General features: G+C 33.8%; 1 protein-coding gene across 1 annotated transcript in view; it reads left to right on the top strand.

Annotated features, from left to right (window-relative positions):
• The window catches only part of LOC128245578 (neuronal acetylcholine receptor subunit alpha-2-like), a 69,200-nt gene extending 49,352 nt beyond the window's left edge, over window positions 1-19,848 (top strand). The window contains exons 4-7 of the mRNA XM_052963781.1: window positions 5,564-6,021; window positions 9,694-9,780; window positions 11,338-11,456; window positions 13,244-19,848. Of these exons, the coding sequence (XP_052819741.1) occupies window positions 5,564-6,021; window positions 9,694-9,780; window positions 11,338-11,456; window positions 13,244-13,699 (1,120 nt within the window). The 3' untranslated portion in view covers window positions 13,700-19,848. The remainder of the gene's footprint in view (window positions 1-5,563; window positions 6,022-9,693; window positions 9,781-11,337; window positions 11,457-13,243) is intronic.
• The last annotated feature ends 2,354 nt before the right edge of the window (window positions 19,849-22,202 follow it).

Genomic DNA, 22,202 nt, shown 5'->3' with positions numbered 1-22,202 from the left:
GGTAGCTCAATATGCTTTCTTGACTAAAGAAGTATATATGTTTCCTTGGAACTTTGGTTTTCTTGGTTCAGCTTTCCCAAATCTAAACCTGTAGTCCTTGGATGTTAAGGAAAAAAAACATCAAACAATATAAACAGTCAAACACCGTTGGCTCGAACTCACAGGGACCGGCGAGATCTGTTCATTTGTCCTATATTACTGAACTGAAGGCATTGATACCAAAATCACCTGGTTCTGAGACAAGACTAAAACAAATGTCAAAACTGTCAATCTGTGTAAGTGCAGCTTTAATATAAGTTTTTTTTGTTTTAGTCATACCACCTCATACATTATTTTACGGAGTTTCATACTCCTTGTTGCGTGGTTGTTTAAGAATACATATTTGCAAGTCATTTCATCGGGACCTTAGAGTTTTCACATCGGTTAATCAAGCCAGATTACTTTGCTGTTGGTTTGATGTCATTGTCTGATTGTTTAGAGCTTTAAATTACAGTTCGTTGTCTGAGCCTTTACTTTTTTATGAATTTTTCGATGAAATGTAATACCCATGCGAATTCATTGGTCTATCAGAACAGTTTGAACACAAATTACTGCATCGGTTTGGTCTGGTTGGTATTCAATATTGGTCTGAATTGCTCTAAGAACGATGTAGCTAATCGGAATACTAGATATAAATAACGGACCTATACAGTGAATGAAGTCAATGATGTATGACCATAAGATTGACTTAAGTTGAATATTGAATACCACCCCTGACTTTATTTCCTGTCATGTGTAGTTCTTATTCGCGACTTTCGTTTTGTGCAGTCGTACGGTTAATAATTGAATTAAGTCTCTTTAAGTTCAAACTTGGCTTTTGTCCACAGTGTTTTCATTCATTTTAGTTTAAACTTGTTTATTTACCAACGATTAAGAATCAAGTTGTAACACCTTATATTAATCACTCTTATTAGAACGATGTAACGAGAGAGTGTGGTCTTGTGTTGTTAGGAAAACCGGAGTACCGGAGAAAACCCACTTGTCCGGCTTGGTGACCACAAACCAAGCTCATATGATCCAGGCCAGGAATCGAACCCGGGACGCACTGGTGAAAGGTGGGGGTGCGAATCAATGCGCTAAACAGACAATTATCTATTTCTGTTAATTCGGGATTTTATTAAATGCCTCTCTGATAGATTTGCACAAAAAATTATACATATCCATGAAATCAACATTTTAACGCTTAAATCAATATATTATAAGGGGTTTTTTTCTCTCAGAATAATGTTGCGTTTGGCTATATCAATATTCACCGAAACGTGAGTGCAGTTTTGTCACGTTATGGTGGTGAACAATTTTTCATCTACGCATGCACGGCCTTCAAAAATTCAAACTCGCAGTTTAAAGACGACAACTTAAAAAAAAAACTTCATTTTCTTCAAAATACAAACTTCAAATGACAAGGTTCAAGTGATCACTCGGGTCAATATAAATTTATTTTATCTTGAAAATAGAAAAAGCCACTGGGATGTGGATAGTTTTGCACCTATCATTGTTATCAATGAAAAGGCTTAATCATGTTCAGACTGGTTCTAGAAGAATTAATACCACTTAAGACACTGTTATGGTGCGTAGATACTTTTGCACCTACCATCGCTATCAATGATCAGGCTCAAACGTATACAGACTGCCATTTTCGTATTAAGGAATTAGTGTGCGCTTAGAATGGATCTCTCACAGAGAATAGAAGAATTTCTCACATATAATGTAAGGATCTCTTATCCGAATGAACAGGTTCTTTAGTTGATTCACAGACAATCGCAAGTATATTAACTTAAATGTACAAATTAGTTTTCAAAAAGCTATGGTAACACTTCCTCCTTAATTATATTTACTTCTTCATATACTTTTGAACTTCAAGTGGTGCCGTCCTTGACATTTAACCGGCCTTCCAGTCACCAAAGTGAGCCACTTTCGCGTTTGTCGTAATTTTGCTTTGTAGATGACTTAATTAATAAATAATACAAGGATTGTAATTCGGCTTATTGTCGCACTAGACAGTTTAACAAACCTATTGATATTTTTTGAATGTCTTCAGAACTTTGGACTGGCGAGTAATACTGGTTAGGAACACCAAGAAATTTAGCTGAAGAGGTGCTGCAGCCTGTTCTTTTTTGGTAGCACCCTTCTGTCCCACTAGATACCTTTGCCGTCGTCGAATTAAATGATTAAGACTTTCAAATATGTTTTTTTACCTAAAACTCAAAATATGATTATAAATACAGACTTTACATATTTGGCAGTTTAAACCTTGTATGAGTTCAATTAAACACAAAGTGTAAGATGTTCTGTTAAATTAAGAGTGTTAAAGTCCGTAACAGCCAAATACAATGTGCATTTTCACTTAGCAACTGTTACCCTTCTGCAGCACCCTATCCTTTATAAAACCTGGTTCAAACCCCAGACAACCTTTTTGCCCAGAAATGAAAACAATGAATAACTTTAGCAATGCTTTATAGGTTTGAAATGGTTAAACTGGAAAAAGTAAGATTCCTGATCGTAAAATCAGTACTGTACCATACAAATATTTCGCCCTCTTTAGAAAAGTATGATTACTTCACAAGTTGGATTACTTTCTTCAATTTGCTTCAGTATTCTATAAAATTAAAATTGTTGCTCTGTTTAAAGGTAAAATATTTTCAATTTTATTGGGTGGTAAAAAAGTCGATACACCCTCGCTGTAGAAATATGGCGCTGCTATTTTAATATTTGTATAAAAAAACTGTAATAATGAAATTACTAAGCAAGGGCTATATTTAGTTTAAACGCCATTAAACAAAAAAAGCATAAACAGAACACGAATGTTGAATAGAAAATCTAGAACAAGCAATCGATTTGTGGAAAGGCAATTGTTGTTACTAAAAGTTGGATTAACCTCAACGATAATGTAAAAACTATTGCAATATTTCTGTCATACATGGAATGATGCAATGTTCTTAAACATGTTTCAATATATATATATATATATATAACACGAAAAAAGCATTTCGCCAGATAGATACGTAACAAATGTTAAAAGTACGTTTAAAATGTTTCGAAAAAAGTCTTATTTAAATAAGGATTTCATAATTTGCTTTTTTATTAAGGGCGATCTACAGTGCAAAAATCGTTTGAATGACCAAATTATAAAAATTTAAAATATCCATTTTTTAATTTAGTTTTTAGGTTTGATATTAAGCAAGCATAATACATATTTTCGTAGCAACATGTGTAGCTTTGATTAGGAGTTGAGCAATTTTTACGAAGGATTTCTAATAAAAAAGCATTTGCATTCTTTCGGAAATGTTTATATACACAATGAAAATGTTTTGTTTCAAAATAATCAGTACTATCAAATGTATTGAGTTTTGTGGTGGTAGCAGCTATTTGAGAAAGATATTTCTATTTTTGTAACCAGAAAATTAATTTAATCCACTATTGTTATTATTTTATTGAACATATTTCTTATTTGAAAAAAAAATCATCGTGAACTCCAAAAAAAACATTGTTGATTAGGTAGTCTGGGGCATTTTGACACAAAAACATAGTGATATTGTTAAAAGACTTTTCCAGAAAAAAATGCAAATGCTTTTTGGTCCAAAAGCTTATAAAAACTTCTTTTGTAAAATCTGGTCAACTCCTTATTACCCCAAAAACAAGTCAAAATAATGTATGATTTACTCACTAAAAACAGTTTTCATCAAACCAAACTTTTGGATAGTTTTGTTTGGTATTTTTTTGCTTTCCCCTAAAAAATAGTTGAAACGGCCTTTCATTGTAGATCTACGTTCTGCCCGGAGATCAGTTAAGGCAAAAAATGTCTCATTTAGGCCTTCTGTTTTGTTTTGTGTCCCTGCTACATCACTGCGGGGAACCTTATTAGAAACGTTGACCACAAAACACCGTCAGTTAGCCATAACTGAACTGAGGGCTAGTTTGGATTTTTACTCGTTTGCAAAGAGATTTTGTTCTTTCTTTGCGAGTGTTATAACTGTTGGTTTAAAATTGTATCTTTACCGGTTGACTGTGTTGATTGTTGTTGGCATTTTGAACTAATGAATATTTTTATTTGAAAAAGATATAATGAACCCCAAGTACCCATATTTGGAATAATGATTATTGAAATAGTAGATTAAAAAACAAAACAAAAACAGAAGATAAGTTGAAAGTTATAGTTTTACGGATAAAGAATAAATACTATTTTCCATACAACAACTTTATGTACGTGAGTGTTGTTTTATTCCATTGGCGGTATTACGGGGTTATTTATCGAAACAGATTTAATAAAATATTTTTAGATATTGCGATATTTTTTATATAGATATATATTTGGCAAAATGCTTTTTCTTTTAGCTGTATGTGTAAATTATATTTTGAAAACCGTCTGTTATAAAAAAAAAACTGTTTTGTCCAAACTCACCAATACATTTATGTTTTTCACATGCGAATGAGCCATAAATGTTCGCTCCTTGTTTGTTGTGTTACGTAACGTCTTTCTTCTGGCCAATGTTGTGAGAACTGTAACGTCTCTCTCCTTCTCTCACCTAAAACATACAGCGCCGATTCTCGCCTCGAAGAACAGAGACTGGCCCTTGTCAACATCTTTAATGACGGATCTATTCTATGGATGCCGCAGGCCATCCTAAGAAGCACATGTGCTTTTGATACGAAATACTTTCCGTTTGACGAGAATGAATGTCATCTCAAATTTGGCTCGTGGACACATGACGGAAGCAAGATGGATTTGAAGTTTTTTCAAGGACAGGAAAAATTCCTTGTTGATGATTTCATTCCCGGAAATGAGTGGGACTTAGTTGGAAATCGAGGAGTTCGCAATGTCAAGATATACGAGTGCTGCAAGGATACGCCGTATCTTGACTTAAAATTCTTCATAAAGTTAAAAAGAAAAACGGCATTTTACAGTTTCATTCTGTTACTCCCGTGCGCTCTCCTGTCATGTCTAACCCTTGTTATCTTCTGGGTTCCTCCGGAGTCACCGGCCAAACTTATGCTTGGTGAGAACAATGCACTTTCTTTACACGAATGTCGCCACTTTGTCCTCACTCGCTATATAGAGCTCTGTTCACGATTGCTGTGATCCTCCTAGCGTCTTTACGCATGACTTTGTCCTGTTTGTCTCACACTTTATCTATACTTGTGGTCACCAACTATATTATTGCAAATGTTTTGTTATCACTTTTTGTTGTTGTTAATGTTCTGTTTTGTCATTTGAAGAATTGCAATGCTCTTTTTCCGTGGAAGGCTTTCACCGGTAGAATCTCACATGTTTCCTCTATACTCTTTCTATATACCAGACATAATGGGCTGGCTTAGGCTTGTGTTCTGAAGCGTTGATGAATGGAGCTGACCATCCCTGACAAAGAAGACGGAACAGAAACTATCATTCTGCCTCAAAAATCCCACATAAATTATAAACGCAATCATAAACCTTCCTTTATCTGATACTTCGCTTAACGACCCTCCATTGTCATCAGTGTCAATCATGTGTCTTCAATGCTCACGTGTATTTTATACATTATTTTAGCGCTGACTCACGTCTGAAGGAGCAACGCACAGCACTTGTCAACGTATTCAGTGACGGCGAAATTCTCTGGATGCCTCAAGCCATATTACGGAGTACATGTGCCTTCAATTCCACGTGGTTCCCGTTTGACGAAGCTGTTTGCTACTTGAAATTTGGTTCATGGACGCACGATGGGACCAAAATGGATATTAATTTCTTTGATGGAAAAGAACATTTTATGGTGATGGATTTCGTGAAAGGGAATGAATGGGACATGATTGGAAATTATGGAAACAAAACTGTGAAAATATACGAATGTTGCAAAGACGTACCTTATTTGGATTTAAAGTTTTATGTCCGCTTAAAGCGGAAAACAGCATTTTATAGATTTATCTTACTCCTGCCTTGCGCTTTGCTTTCATGTTTAACATTAACAATATTTTGGGTCCCGCCTGAATCACCCGCTAAGTTGCAGCTTGGTAAGTACATAGCTTTGGACATCTTGGTATCTTTCGTATGTTTGTCGTATCGGTTTTGTTACGTACTCATTGTTTGGGGAAGTGTCATGTTCATACGTGTTCAAGATTACGTCCTACGACAACTGAAAAGACGAAAGAAGAAAGAAAATCGACATGGATTCGAAAAACAAGCCGCCGGCTACAAAAAGGGTATATACATCGATGACGATGGAAATTGATGGTTTGCAGATGAAACATTGATGAAGGAACGGCCGAAATATTATAGCATTCTAAATGTACTCAAACAACTGCGTTCACGTGCCCTTCAATGTTTAACTCGTCTATGTCATGTGTAACCTCACTCACTTCTCTCTAAATTAGTCCGTGTTGCTTTCGCAGACAGGTTGTCAAAACAGTCTTCAAATGAATTACGTTTTATAAATAATTATGCTTTTAGCGTAGAAAATATATATCTGCTTTATGTGAAGCTTTTCGATACTAAATAAGCCTAACTAGACAATAGTATGCGCTTTAAAATTTCAGCGTCAGTATCTTAACTGGCTATACTAGTATCTACTAGACTAACGTAGCTAGCGAAATTCACACAAGGTTTTCTGTTATCGGCCTGCAGCGCAGATGCCCGACTGAAGGAACAACGACCGGCTCTAGTTAATATAGAATACACGGGCGACATCATCTGGATGCCACAGGCAATTCTACGCAGCTCTTGCGGCTTTGAAATCAAGTTCTTCCCCTTTGACACTCAGCGCTGTTATCTGCAGTTCGGTTCTTGGACGCACGATGGCAACTACCTTGATCTCCAATTCTTTAATAATATAACCAGGTTCATGGTTGACGACTATATCAAAAGTAACGAATGGGACATGTTGGAAAATCGCGGTGAAAGGAATGTTAAAGTATACGAATGCTGTAAAGACGTGCCTTATTTAGATTTGAGATTTCATGTCACACTCCGTCGCAAAGTTGCCTTCTACACATTCATTCTTATCATGCCATGTGCATTGTTAACCTGCCTAACTTTAGTAATATTCTGTGTGCCTCCCGAGGCGCCTGCAAAACTAAGCTTAGGTAAGTAAACGTCGGGTAGGAAGAAACTAATCTTAGCCAATATAGCTACTTTAACAATAATACATGGGTTGTCCCAAAATAGCGTATACTTGATGTTTTGAAAGACATAGTGATTGAAAAATAATACTTATAAGTTTTTATGATCCCAACTCGATTAAGTCTGAAAAGCATGTGAAAGATATGATAGCTTTCATAATGTTGACCACTCATTAACCGATGTTATCAATCACATATTCTCTGAACAGTTGACACTCTCTAAATGCACCTTTCTTGACATTTAATTTACTGTTTTTAAAAGTTTAAAATATATTTGGACCTTTGAAAAATACAGAGTTTTCTTGAGCATGCTTTACCATAATTTTTACTTCCTCATAGTATGCACGTGATCTTTAAGTAATTGACAATTAAGCTGATCGAGCCGATAAAAATGTGAATTGGAACAATTTAGAAAGTAAACAAGGCAAGTGGTTTTTTTCAAAAAAGTATTTATAATAGCACTTTGGGCACCAACGCCATCTGATTTCTCCTTTTTGTATTCTTATTAAAATCGAAGCCCCTAAGCTTAAGAATGATGTCGTTTTTGCAAAGCGATTCTGAAAAAAAAACATGTATACGCTATTTTAGGACATCACTCGTGCTTTAAAGATAAGAGTCACAGGGCTGGTATTCAATATTGGACTTAATTAGTTAAAGAACGATGTAGCTTATCGGATTACTTAACTGACCAATAAAGTGAATAAGGTCAATTATGTACGACCATAATATTGAAAAAATGACATTAACAACAGCTTCCAGCAGTTTAAGTAGTACACCGTAGAAATATCGTTTGCTTAGATATTTTAGACATCCTTTAAAGATGGACCTTTGCTTGCAAACGGCTATTTAGAATTATATCCCAATGTTTGTAGGAAGACGAATTCAAATGAAGTCATATGTACGAAACAGTGAACATTTTCATTAAAAAAACTTAAATAGATTGAACTGATCACTAACGATTGCATGGTATCAATAATACTCATATTTAGGACATTTTGCTAAGTCATTTTCAAGGGTCAATGGTCCATGTTCACGAAGATCTTGAGTTCGAGTTTGAGACTTAAAACTGAAAACTATATTTATCTTAATTTCGTTGTAAAATTGCTATTTGAAAAGCAGCTATGTTCACAAAATGCTTCATATGTTTAATTAACATATTTTACAAGAATTTACACATCTTTTGTCAAAAATATTTTCATCAAAGACACTATGAACTCAATATAAATATTCGCTCAATCTTAGACTCAGTACATTTGTGGATACGGACCCAGGTTGTATTTATGTTATGACATCTATTTGAGTTTTCGATATTGCTCGTTTTCATTCCATTTTGCAATATTTCATAACGTATGGTATTTAATTAAATGTAAAATCTTTTTCTGATTTATTTAATTAAACTAGTATATTTAAACAAAATGTCATACCAGCTTGGCTCAACTTAACCTTGTTTATGCTGTGTATCGTTTGTAAGTGTCTGTTTCACAATAAAAGGTAGAAAGGCACTAACAAGATAACTTTTAATCCATACGGACGACATTTTTTACATAAAATGTTAATTTATAACTATCTTTAAAGCACCTTAAAGAATAGGTTATGCATGTGAAAATTTGTATGTAAATGCACTTCTTCGTATTTTTTGTGCATTTTTATATATCTCACGATAGTAATTCCATATTAATAAGATGGTCATGCGTGACAGAATTAGTTGCAAACATTTGTTATAAGGTCTTGTAACTGTGCTGCAATAAGCCCTTCCTTCGTTCCCTTCTTTCGAGTGTCTCTGCCTTTTGGAAGTCTTTTTTCGGTAGTTGATGCACACTATATCTACTCAAATAAATAATATAATAATTGCCTGCAGTTATACTACAGGGGGAAATGGGCCTGACTTTGAGGAGGAGAATGAACTCAATTAGGTGCATCTGTCGTTTCCATAAGCCTTAAGCATCTTGTCAATTTCAGTCTACATTTGCCTGTTTCTTGGCCCAACCCTCTAGTGTGACGAACGCTTCTGACTCAGTTAATTAAGTTCAACTAAACGGAGATGACACATGTGTCAATGGTGTAGACATTACACATGTTTATTCTGGTTTCTTTGGTAAAGTTTATTAGAAACTTATTTCAACTTTTGTTTTTATTGCATGTAGTACAATGAAGTCAACGCATGTTTTAACAATTTATTATCTTTAATCTAAAATCAGTCATGTTTTATGATATAATCATAAAATGTTTGACACATGTTTATACATAAGAATGAACTTAGTCCTTATACATCTTGTAAACAGAATAGTCAGTCGGAGCAAAGTGTGCGTTGATCTGCCAGGTACTGTTTATGAATTGAATCAACCGCCTTACAAAACATCAATGTACACAAAATAATATGGCTGTTTGTTTTCGTATATGAACGAGAGCATGCTCCTTTGATTGTGAAACAGACACTTTAATTATATGACATTCAAGAATGTAACAGACCTCTTAATTAAATGGTTTATAATACATTTTATTGAATCACTGTATTTATCATGTTGTTATCCTGCATTTACATAACGGCCTCACGTACTGTGTTTTCAGGTATGAACATTTTTGTGGCATTTTTCGTACTGCTTCTACTGTTATCGGAGTCCACTCCAAAAGCTGCGGAGTCCATTCCACTTATCGGTAAGAGCAAGACGAGCGGTGAAGAAAAATGTTTTCCTTTATTATGTTATGTCGCTTAAAGAAGTTTTGCTTTTCACCCATCGAGTTGCATATCAAGGGGTAAATGCGAAAAGTTACAAAATAATAATTTAATTTTAAGGGACTAGACACCAGATGGTCCAAAAACCGGCAAAACAGTATTTCTTGAAAACAAGTCTAGAAATGTCAACGCGAGCTAGTGCTTTCTCATCTGAGTTTCCCCGTTTAAAAATAGCTCATAATATAATGTTTTCCCAGTTTAAATCATGTCTGTGTGTGAGCACATATAGATATACCGACGCTATTTTCAATTTTACAGGGATTTACGTGGTAGACAATCCTAGTAAATTTCGAATTAAAGAAATACGCAAAAGCTGCGAAAAATACATGTGTCGTTAGCGAAGTGTACATCAGTAAGTAAGACTCATTGCGTTGTACACAACGATGTCAATGTTATGTAAATTTTTGACAACTTGCTTTTTTTCTTGCTGGTGTCTAGTCCCTTTAATTCATTTTCATGTTTAACTATTTTTATTTTAATGATCAAACGAAGAAAACAAAAGCATACTAATTGTTTAGAGATAAAACAACATATTGGCGATATGTTTGCGCTATTTTAACTGGGATTTCATTTTACCAGTTAAGACGAATGAGTTTAAAAGAGATAGAACCTGTTTTCATTTTAACACCGACGTAATTCGGTCCCCATGCTTACCAAACGACCCAAGTCTGATTGCATATACATAAAACTGCCTGTATCTATATAATTTGTATTTAAGTGAACTCTACTCTTTAAAATTGTATCGGTGCTGAATACCGATTTATTACAACATACATAATGACTTTGATTGAAAGTAAATAGCTTTAAACAAAAAAAAATCATGCAGTTTAAACATATGTTTTTTGTTTATTTTTGCTCATTCATTTTAAATTCAGAGAGAAATATAATTTTTGGTTATTAAAATGTTTTTAATTATATTTTAAGATGTTCCAAATTTAAGAGTGTAGAATAATTGAGATACTGTACAAGGGAAATCGGAAGCATGTTTTTTTAGTCATTAGGGTTAGAGCACAATAAGTGCTTCGGTAAAGAAAATAGGGGCTGTATATAAAGCTTCTTGGTGAATATTTTCAACATGGAATTTTTCGAATTTTATGACGGATATTTTCAATAACCTCTATTTTTTATCAAATCAATTTAAATAATTTAATGATTTTGACCTTCTTTTTTTTTAATTTTCCTCATATTTTTGGTGTTAAAACATTGTTAGTTTTCTTTAAATTCAACTTAGAAAAAGAACATTTCTTCTCTAAGTGAATGTTTTATCTAGATGCCTTATGAATACAGCCCAAGAACGGTATTTAAAAACAACAGCAAAAACAGAAATGAATGCATACAGGTTTTATATCACAAGTTACCCGTATTTATATATATATCAAAATAAAACAAATATGAACATTAAAATGACAATAAAGGGGGCGGAACAATCGAGTTAGAAACCAGCTAAGTTATTTCATAATGGGCTTAATATGTTTCAGGGGCGTACTTTTGCCTGTCCATGGTGATGATAACCATGTCAACTGTGTTGTCAACGGTTATAGCCAACATGTTCTTCCGGGGCGTCCGAATCAACCGGGCTCCCAGGTGGCTCAGATTTGTAAGCAGACTAATGTTTCAAATGCTGATTTGTTTTAAGATGGTTTCAATAACACATTCAGTGGGACTTCAAGTATTGTGTGATAAGTATTATGTTAATATTTCTTCAATAATAGGAATGCATAAGCGAATGAATTATTTATTTCATAATTTATTTCAGACGCCCTCATTTCTGGCAATATATTTAGCATCACAAGTTTTAAATCAAATTTCGTTTAGCTATTACTTGCTTAAGAAACTTGACTAACCAAAATATACTTTTATGGGATAAACTTTAAACTGATTAACGCTTTAAAGTCTAGTAACTCTTTTAAACAAGAGAGATCTACAAAATTTATACTAAAAAAGCCTTTTAAAAGAGAAGATAAGACATAAGATTGTACGAGAAACTGAGGCTGGAGGTTCACTGGACTCTAATATTATCCAGTTTTCATGGTGAAGACGGTGTATTTATGAGTAAGACGCTACAGGTAGTATTGTCACATAGGTGGCAATTCTGGGTACTCTCAAGCCTGTTTTTTGTTTTAGGATATTTATCTTACCGAAAAGGTATCGCGAATATTAACTAGATAGCTAGACAATTATCGCGAAAAATAGGTGGTTCACAATGGAAACAATTCGCGAACTTATCAGGTTATCTTACGGCAGTAATATGCCACCATAGATATCATTTTTTATTCTGATTATTATCTGCATATTTTTCAGCCTGGGTTTGCAGTTTCCGTTGCTATTGTAAACGGCACCCAAAAGTCACAACGTTTCCGTTAAATGAAAATAAATAAATGTATACATTCTTGATAGTGCTATGAGCTGGGGGTGCCATAGCTTATATGTAGCTTATTAGTTTTTAGGACAGTCAATTTCAATCCTTAATAAACAAGTTGCAACATATCAAAGATGTTCTTGTAAAATGACACGCAATAGTCACAGAGTCCGTTATAGAAAAAGCAATTAAATGAATAATTCCATTCACGAAAGTGACATATACTGAGACGACCGAAATGTAGCATATATTGTTTTCGATAGTTCATTTCAATCCTAAAAAGACGCGTTGCAACATTTCATGATTTTGTCGAAAGCATACGTAACGCATGATTCCCCAAGAGCACTGAATCGAAGACATCAGACAAAAATAAGACAAAGCTAATACGGTAGCTGACGAGTATCTTAATGGTTTAATATAAAAACGTTTCATATCTGACAGTTCCAATTTACTTCCGTATTATTTATGTGATGAGATGACTCCTATCATCTTATTTATTTGATTGACCAATGACATATACCAGGCCAATGTTATCTTATAAAAGCGCAATTTGTTGTTCTTCGTTTGAACCGAGTGGCAGTTGTTCTATCAAGAAAATCAGACCTGCTGTCTAAAACGTGTGACAACAAACTAATTAATCTGGTGGATGCTATCCTCCTTTTTGACATGTTTATGCTCTCATTACCAATTTTCTAATTTAAAAAAAGCTTTTCGTTAGAAGATTTGGTGTGAAAATCTTAACACACAGGATCGTAAAGAAGGCTTTCTTTAATGACTCCAAAATTGGAGAAGTACAGGCACATAGCGTTCGTAAGATTCGGACTCGTCTCAGATTTGACAGTGTCGAACAATAATACTGATCTCTTGAGAACTTCGAATAATACTTATTACAGCATTTGAATATTATGTCACGATATATTTTTCCGATAATATTTTCTTAACGAACAAAACTCAGACAACGTGTATTCTTCTTTAATGTGTTGAATTGGATTTGCATGTGCTGTTTATATTTAATTTCATTTCAGCTGATGATAGACATAATAGCAAGCGTGTTATGTCTCAAGAAAGATTTAGTGGAGCCAGAAACACGAACTGAAAATCAGAATAATTACAGTTACAAGACCGGGAACCAGTGTAGCGATGAGATGAGATATGCGAAACTACGCCTTCTTGACAACGGGCGAGAAAGCAAGAACCACACCGTCGGATTCGGTGTGTCTGCGAGTGACTCTGAGCAAAACAACGTGCATTGTGGCACAAGCCATGAGATGTCTCTTAGCCAGTCGCTGTCGGATGACATTCACACAATAAGACTTATTCTTGAACAGATCAATGAGAAAAGGGCAAAAGCAGAAATGAGAGAGAAATGCTTGAGAGAGTGGAAGGTGATTTGCTGTGTGACAGATAGACTCTTCTTCATATCTTATCTCTGTATCAACATCATTGGTATCGTTGTTATCTTCTTTGGCCAGAATAATTGACCCCTATATAATGTTGGTATCATTCGAACCGGTATTACTTGCGTGTTATGTAAAATAATTAACCGAAAATGCAGTAAACATGAATATATTGCTGACTGTATTAGGCTTTTATTTTAACAAAAATCGGACCTTAAGTTACCTATTCTGCAATCAGTCAAGGTCAAATCAAATGTTCGTTCTTGTATCACTTTTACGTATTCCTTCCCGGTTCGATGATACTAAAGTATATGGGGTTAACACGCATCTAAATTTCACATATTAATGTAGAAGTACCTTAATATTGATTTGTAAAGATAACGGATATGTCAAATAAGGGCGTTTTTGTTAATACCAAACTAAATTCAGTTTTGGTTTCAAGAGTATCGGCGGTTTTGAAACATGTTTCGAAAGTTTTGCTCGAAGTAACAATTTTTCTGTGTACAGCTTCAAAAACATTATGGAGTTTTTGTATGTATGCATTATTTCTTAATTTCTTCATGACAATGATACCGCATATACTCGTTTACCTGATTTAACTAATTGGTGTTTCAACATACGTGCTGGATCACTGTCGTCCGCACGGGTGTGTGTTTTTTCAAAGTGAGATAGTTTTCGGATGGAACGAACCGACGCAACTGCCTCCGGGGAGGGTTACTATAGTTTCAAATTTTCATTTTATCTGAAATCGTCATAACAAACACACATTGCGTGAAACCAATATAAAACCAAAACTTGTTTATTACCAACAAAAACGCCCAGAGCCTCTGTTTACGAAGATGCATGTGTACTTGCTCGTGTATTTTTTTAAAAAGTGAGGTAATTGTGTATTGCAGTTTGAATTTAGAAGGGTAGGAACGTGTTTTCCATATATCAGTTTGCTGAAAAGTAAGTTGATGACTAATCAATAGATAGTCATGAAATATTGATGCCAGTCAAGTCTTATTTTAGGAATTCAATTCCATTGCAGTATGATTCAAGGTTAATACGGCCATACATGATTAATACTACATCATCTGATAGTAGTCTACGAATAAAGAAAAAATCACTTTAAAATCAAAAATGGCATTTGACCAAAACAATCCAAGAAACAAGTGCACGTTATGTTATTTAGATCTAGATCAACACTGTATATTCGTGTATGGTATGCACACAAAAAATACATGAACGTGTAATTGACTGAACTTGAATTGTGTGAATACAAAACATCTTAATATACTTGTAGTGTGGGATGTACTTTAGCAGGCTGCTGATTCCAACGTCCTAAAGGTCAGGTCACAGTTTCTCGAAAATTCTTGACTGCGAACACTAATTAAATCCAGTGTATATTGTAAATGAAAATGAAAGCAATCCTTGTTTTAAAATATTTTGATTTATTTATAAATAGCATAACCAAATTGTGTGTGCTAACGTCCGGAGCAAGTAGGCTATTCTCCATCGAAAACAACCACGAATGTATAAGGACGGTTTTCAATGTCAGAATTCTAAACTACGTAGAACGCGTAGTAATTTCCATTAAGCAGTAAAACCTAAGGACTTTACTATTATGAATCATAACTATTTAATTAGTGAATCACTTCACTGGAAACCAAGTTGAACTTAAGTAATGCATATTACACGTAAAACACTACAATAAATTAATATTATTAATATTATTACTTTTATCAATTTTACAAACTAATTACAGTGTAATAAAGTTCATTATTTTGAGCCATGCAAGACTGTAAAGTGGTAAAATAAGCTAAGTATTTTCGAGAAACCGGGGCAGAGGATCTTAAAAAGCACCAAATCAATTGAAGAACAACTTTTCAAGTTAATATAATTAATATACAAGAGTGTTTGTAAGCGTTAAAGCGACTAGACACCAAACGGTAGTGCAAGAAAAACAAAAAATTGTCAAAAACTTACGTTGGGTACAACGCATTGAATCTTACTTACCGGTGTATCACATCGTTAACGACACATTTGTCTTTTGAAGGTTTTGCGTATTGTTCTAATTAGAAATTTACTGGGTTTGTCTACCACTTAAATCCCAGTTAATTTAAAAATAGCGGAGGTATAAATGTAGCTGTACTAGTCACGTGACTTTTACATGCTAGATATGCACACTTTTAAAGGGGGAAACTCAGCTGAGACAGCGACAAAATATACTTTTTATCATGTAAAATATCGGCCTCATACTAGCTCGTATTGACAATGTTAGGCTTCTTTTGTGAAAATAATGTATTTGCCGATTTGTGAACAATCTAATGTCTAGTCCCTTTAGAATATCAATGAAACTGGTCTTTGCGGTGGACCATTTAATTGGATTAATATAATTATTACAAGCACACATCGTTCGGTTCAGTTTTAAAAAACAACAACATAAAAACCGTAGACTATATTTGCACAATATTTTTTGTAGATTAAATAGGATTTTTTAACTTCTATTATCTCATTAGAAAAAAAAATAGTATTCAAACACTAATCATATTTGTTTGTTTAGAAGTCGTCATGAATAATAACAATCCATATGAGATCGTTATATGTTGCTACATAATGCTTAGTTTCAAATAGCGAAACAGACAAGCGCTTTATTTGTGAAAGTTAAGAAGCTGTTGTTTTCGCAAGATAAAATAACCATATTTTACAATTAAAGTCATAAGCATTCTAAATTTAGGGTATGTTCACGGCAGCTCATACTCAGCTATTAGTCCGCCCAATGTAAGAAATAAGTGCTGGTACCTAAAATCTTTGGTTTGATAATATACAAGTCTTATATAAAGCAAGTATATACACTATGGGCCGATTGGTCAGAACTTTGATAGAGTTAACAACGTTTTTATCGCAATCATTGAAAACTTTCAAATCGTTCTTGTTGTAGAAGTTGGATACACCAATACATTCTGTATTTCTAACAATAATTGAGACATCTGTTTTAGGTGGACTTGTTTGTAGTTTAACATATGAGCACATTATCAAATATTTCACGTTTTAAAACTAACCAACGATGTCCTTAATTAAGTTGTGAGCAAAGTTCTGAACAATCTGCCCAGACATGTGTTCTATTTCACCAGACAATTTGGAAATGCTTGATAAAAAATAAATAGGTTGAGAATGTGACAAATGACATTTATTGGTCCTTTTTTTGTTAATTTAATAAATAAAAATGATTGTGGCCGCATATCTTACCATCAAAAACGTTTAAACCACATGTTTTTGTGTTTGCATGTGAAAAGCTAAACGTGGGAAAGATATAGATAAGATGCTGGTGAATTCAGCGGCTAAATATATCAAATTCATCAAAAATAGCAAAAAAGGCCACTTTTTTTACAATCTGAATATATTTTTAAAACATAATTCTTTATTAATTGGTGGAAGAGAAATTTCATTATCAATGGCGCAAAGGTTATTTCAATATACGCTTCAAACAATACAATGGCTTTTTTTTATGTTGAGAATGTTCGGGGCAAATAATGAACCTATCTGTTTGGAAACATTTTGTGCGCGTTACATATATACTTTCAATGTTTGCAGTGTGGTAGTATTCATCAAACTATTGTGTTTCACTAAACAATCCATCGTGTATTAGGAAAACACATGAAAATGCATTGAAATAAAAAAAATGCATCAACTTTTATTATGCGCCTTTGATATATAAGCTTAAATGCGCGATTTTGGACCTTCCGACATTAGTATTATAAATGATATAATCAAAGATAAAATAATGCCAAAAAGGGATTTTTTAATGCGCATTGATTTCTTCCAAAATAATAATTTAGATGATTGTCATTGGCACATAATTTTATTGACTATTTTTTACAATGAATGAACTCATGTTTAAATAAAAATAAAATTCTAAGTTAGTTAGAATTATGATAGATTTATTATTATGCGTGTCATTTCAATACTGGAAGTTATGTGTGTTACATTTATTACTTGTAAAACACATATTTTACTCAATTTAAAATAAAAATCATCATGGCATTTCCAGTAATGATTCCTGAAAGGTCATGTCACACAAATACCCAATAATTCAATACAAAGCAAATGTAAGTCCGAAGGCCCAAAATCGCGCGTTGCGGCTACATTAAATCGCACCGCATCACTCGCCGCTTAGCAAAGACCGCTTACACTGAACTTTGCAGTGAAATCAGTGAATGAAGCACATATATTCTCAAAAGCATATTGAATTTTGTGTAAAACATGCTTAAAATGATTAATTTTCATGTCATTTTTGCTCAACTTCTCACACGCAGTATCACCAACAAATCCATGTGCTTGTTATTTTCTAAATGGCGTGCTTCAGCCAGTATTATCGTTGACAACGGCAAACAAAACAAGTTCACTAATATACTTGGCAACTCTTCTAACTATATCCCTGAGACGTTTTGACTAAATGCATTTTTTTTATATCAAACGTTTAGTTTTGGTTTATCATCTGAAATTTACATAAATATATTTCCCTGATTTCCACAATCATGGTTAGGTTTTATCAACTACATCACTATGAGATCCTGATTTAGTTATGACACCATTCGCAATGAGATCAGGATTTTGTTAATGTAACCATTTCGAATGAGGTCAGGATTTAGGTAATGTTACCATTCAAAATATGGTCAAGATTTTTTTTAACGTCACCATTAACAATGAGGTCAGAATTTGGTAGATGTCACCATACACAATGTGGTAAGGATTTTGTTAATGTCACATTTCATATAAGGTCAGGATTTTTGCAAATGTCACCATTCGCACTGTAGTCAGGATTTTGTTATTGTTACCATTCACAATGAGGTCAGGACTTAGCTATTGTCACCATTTCCAATGAACTAATAATTTTGTAAGTGTTACCATTCACAAAGAGGTCAGGATTTGCTGATGTCATTATTTGCAATAACTTTGAATTTTGTAAATGTCACCATACACAGTGTGGTTAGGATTTTGCTAGATGTCACTATTTGCAATAATTCAGAATTTTGTAAATGTCACCATTGGCACTGTAGTCAGGATTTTATTTATGCTCCCATTCACAAAGAGTTCAGGATTTTGCTAATGACACCGTTTCAGATGAAGTCAGGATGTTGTTAATGACGCCATTCACAATATGGTCAGGAATTTGCTAATGTTACCATTTGAAATGAGGTCAGGATTTTGTTATATGAGGTCAGGATTTTGTAATGACACCATTTGCAATGAAGTCATGATTTTTAAAAGTCACCATTCGCAATGAGGTCAGGAACCTGTTATGACTTCATCTACAACAATGTCTGGATTTTGTTATTACACCATGTGGTCATATATCTACTAAATCTACTATATATATCAATAATTCCAATTTCCATAGTCAAAGTATTGAAATATAATAAATGAAAACGAATAAAGGCTTTAGTTAGTCCGGTTGCCAAGTATTATCACATGGGTTGACGATTATCATGTGACATGTGTATATTATATAATATATATTCAATCGAATTCTGCCACAGTCTGACGCTGTATCAACATTGTAATAATAAAACTTTTTCTTGTAAAGAATTCTGACACCGTCTTATAAACGAGCGAACGACGAATTTCAAGCCAAACAATTTTATCTTAAATAATTTATCAATACTACCAGGAAATATCAAACGTTCAAGAGCCTCGTACTCGACCTTTATTAAATTTAAAGTTGTGTGCCGTGCTACATTTTCTTCTGTTGATCATGGTAATGATCGGTTATGCATGTACAAAGTTCCATGTGAATGGCATGAACAGCTATTGAGCAATAACACAAATTAAAGATTTAGCACGACGGCGATGTCGAAGACCATTCGGAACTCCTCGGCCATTTTTATCAAAAACATCTCGGATGTATTTGGACGGTTTACATACTCAAAAAGTGGTACGTTTTAGTCCGAGGTTGTTTTCGATAAAAATGGGCGAGGAGCTTCGAATAGTTGAAGACAAGCCATATATGTCAATACCTATGATTCTATATTCGGGAGGCGAAACCGCTCGTTAGGCTCGTTGAAAAGGCGGGATCATTGTTCTCGCTATCTGACTTTATTATTGGTGATATAATTCTCTGGAAATACTCAAATGTTGCACTCAATTGTGAAACCATATACTCTTTCATGTTATATGTTACAAATCATTGCCGTATTATGCAATTATAACTGTGTATTTCTGTACTATTTTGGTTAAACAAGTTGAATAAAATTCATGTCACGGCAGATCACAGTTGTTATTTTTGCCACCCCAACATATAAATATTAGGATTTCTATGTATATGTAGTTGTTAGCCATTATCTAGTGTTCATTCTTTTTTTTTTGAAAAGAATATTTGTACGTTATAGATAAGAAATAAAATAGTTATTCCAAAGAACTACAGAAATATGAAAGCTAAAATGAGAACATTTGACCATAGGACCATCTTTGTTACCAGAAAAAGACAAACTTAATCGGAAATTGTGCTAAATTGCATGGCCAATTCCCACGAAAAATATGGTACAAAAATGTGACCATAGTACAAGTGTTTTAAGACACTTCCCCTACATACCTACTTTTTTACCGGTGTTACACAAGAATGTGTAAAATAGTCTTCTTTTTGTATGACTCATACATCTTTTATGTCAAGTATGACCCATATATTATTTATTTTGGTTTGATAAGGATAAACATTCTTACACAGTTTCATGATGGTTGCATTAAAGGGACTCGCTCATGTTTTGTAAAATGCACTTGTTTTTTTATTACAAAATAAAGTGTGACAAATCATTAGGAGTTTTAAAACTAAAATACCAAAAGCTTGAACCCATCAGCAAATGTTGATATTTGCACAAATATCTTCTTTGAAAATCACAATTTTCATTAAGTTTAAAAATGGCTCTGGGCGATTCGTGATTGGTTTATTGACATTACCTCGTGATGTTATCACTGAATTGTTAAAAGGTCAAAATATTCGTCACTTTAGTAACAGTCCTTATGGCCGTTTCCTTTATTTCTTGACTTTACTGGCGTGGGTTCCCACCCTACTAAAACCAAAATGTTATGAATTGTAACTATGGATAAAGTGTCTCTAGAAATATGTAATAAGGTTATACACTACTAACTCATTTCCTATAAAATTCAATGTAAACATTCAACAGTTCAGATTGGGATTACCACCATTTGTAGCGTTTCGCGAATATGACAATCATGAATACAAATCCTTAAAATTCATTTCAAACCCAATTGATTTAAACAATCAAAAACAGTTATGTCGCGGGGGGTTTCTAAGAAAATGTACGCACTTTTAAGTTATTTACCGTTGATTTTTTAAAAATCCATGTTGCATCAGGCATGAAGTAAGCAGAATTAAAGTCCAGCAGAAAATATTGAATCCCTGGGATATTCATTATTTTTCTTTCTGATTGCGGGTTTTTTTAACTGAATTCAAAAGAAAACTGCAATAAAGTATATGCATTACTCAAATACAAAATATCAGTCTGGAAAAGCATTATCAATCTTCAATTTAGAGAGTTCATCCTGAACCACATTCGGAGCTCCTCGGCCATTTTTTCAAAACAACCTCGGATGTATTTGGACGGTTCACATACTCAAAAAGTGGTACGTTTAAGTCCGCTGCAAATAGATCGCGTAGTAATCTTATTTGGCTGTTAAACTTTATGACTTAACTCTTGGGAATCTTACTTATGTTTGCAATAAAACACTTAACTGGCTCAATTTAAACTTGGATCAATAAATACAACTCGTAAACACTACATTTAATTAATGATATTATTCAAAAATTTACGAACTACTTCAACTGATGTACCGGCATACATCCGAGGTTGTTTTCAATAAAATGGCCGAGGAGTTCCGAATGCCTGAACCTCATACGAGAACTTTGCATTTAGTTATAACGTACCATAAGACTCAAATATAAGAGTTTCAATTTTAAGAAAATCAATGCAATCAAGGCCCTGAATCGCAATTTCTTTCTGTTTGGAAAGTGCACTCCAATCTGCGTTGTAGCAGTGCTGACCAAGAACAGATAGTAGTACACCAACCATCGATGTTGAGTCGCTACAAACATAGAGGAGAGCTGTCGCATACGCAGTGATCTCCCCTGACAAGCAGAATAGACCATGTATTGCCACCATGAGAGAGAATAGCTGGATTTCAGCTGGATTTCAGCTAAATTAATAGTTCGTCTTTTATTGGATATTTTTTATCAAATTTCAAGTACACATGGTGCATTTAGGTTAAAATACAAACAAACTATTCAAAATTCAATATAATTTACAATCTTTACCGATATGATAGTTTAAGTGTGTATTGGCACGGTTGCAGTGATTACTAAACTGCAAGGAAAATCACACCGTTTTGACGAGGCTTCGTCTACTGGAAGATGATCCATAATTGCCCCAAAACGCCATGAGCATGTTTAAGAACTATTAAAGATGCACTCTTACTCCCAAATAAGATTTACAACAATTAAAACAATTGTTTTAATTTACCAATATGATGAATAAATATCAAAAACAATGGTTCTTATGAAGGATACTGAGCTTAAATCGAAATAAAGGTG

Source organism: Mya arenaria, chromosome 2, assembly GCF_026914265.1.
Source record: "Mya arenaria isolate MELC-2E11 chromosome 2, ASM2691426v1".
Taxonomy (NCBI): domain Eukaryota; kingdom Metazoa; phylum Mollusca; class Bivalvia; order Myida; family Myidae; genus Mya; species Mya arenaria.
The sequence above is the reverse complement of the archived record's forward strand: the minus strand, read 5'-3'. Positions and strand labels throughout refer to the sequence as shown.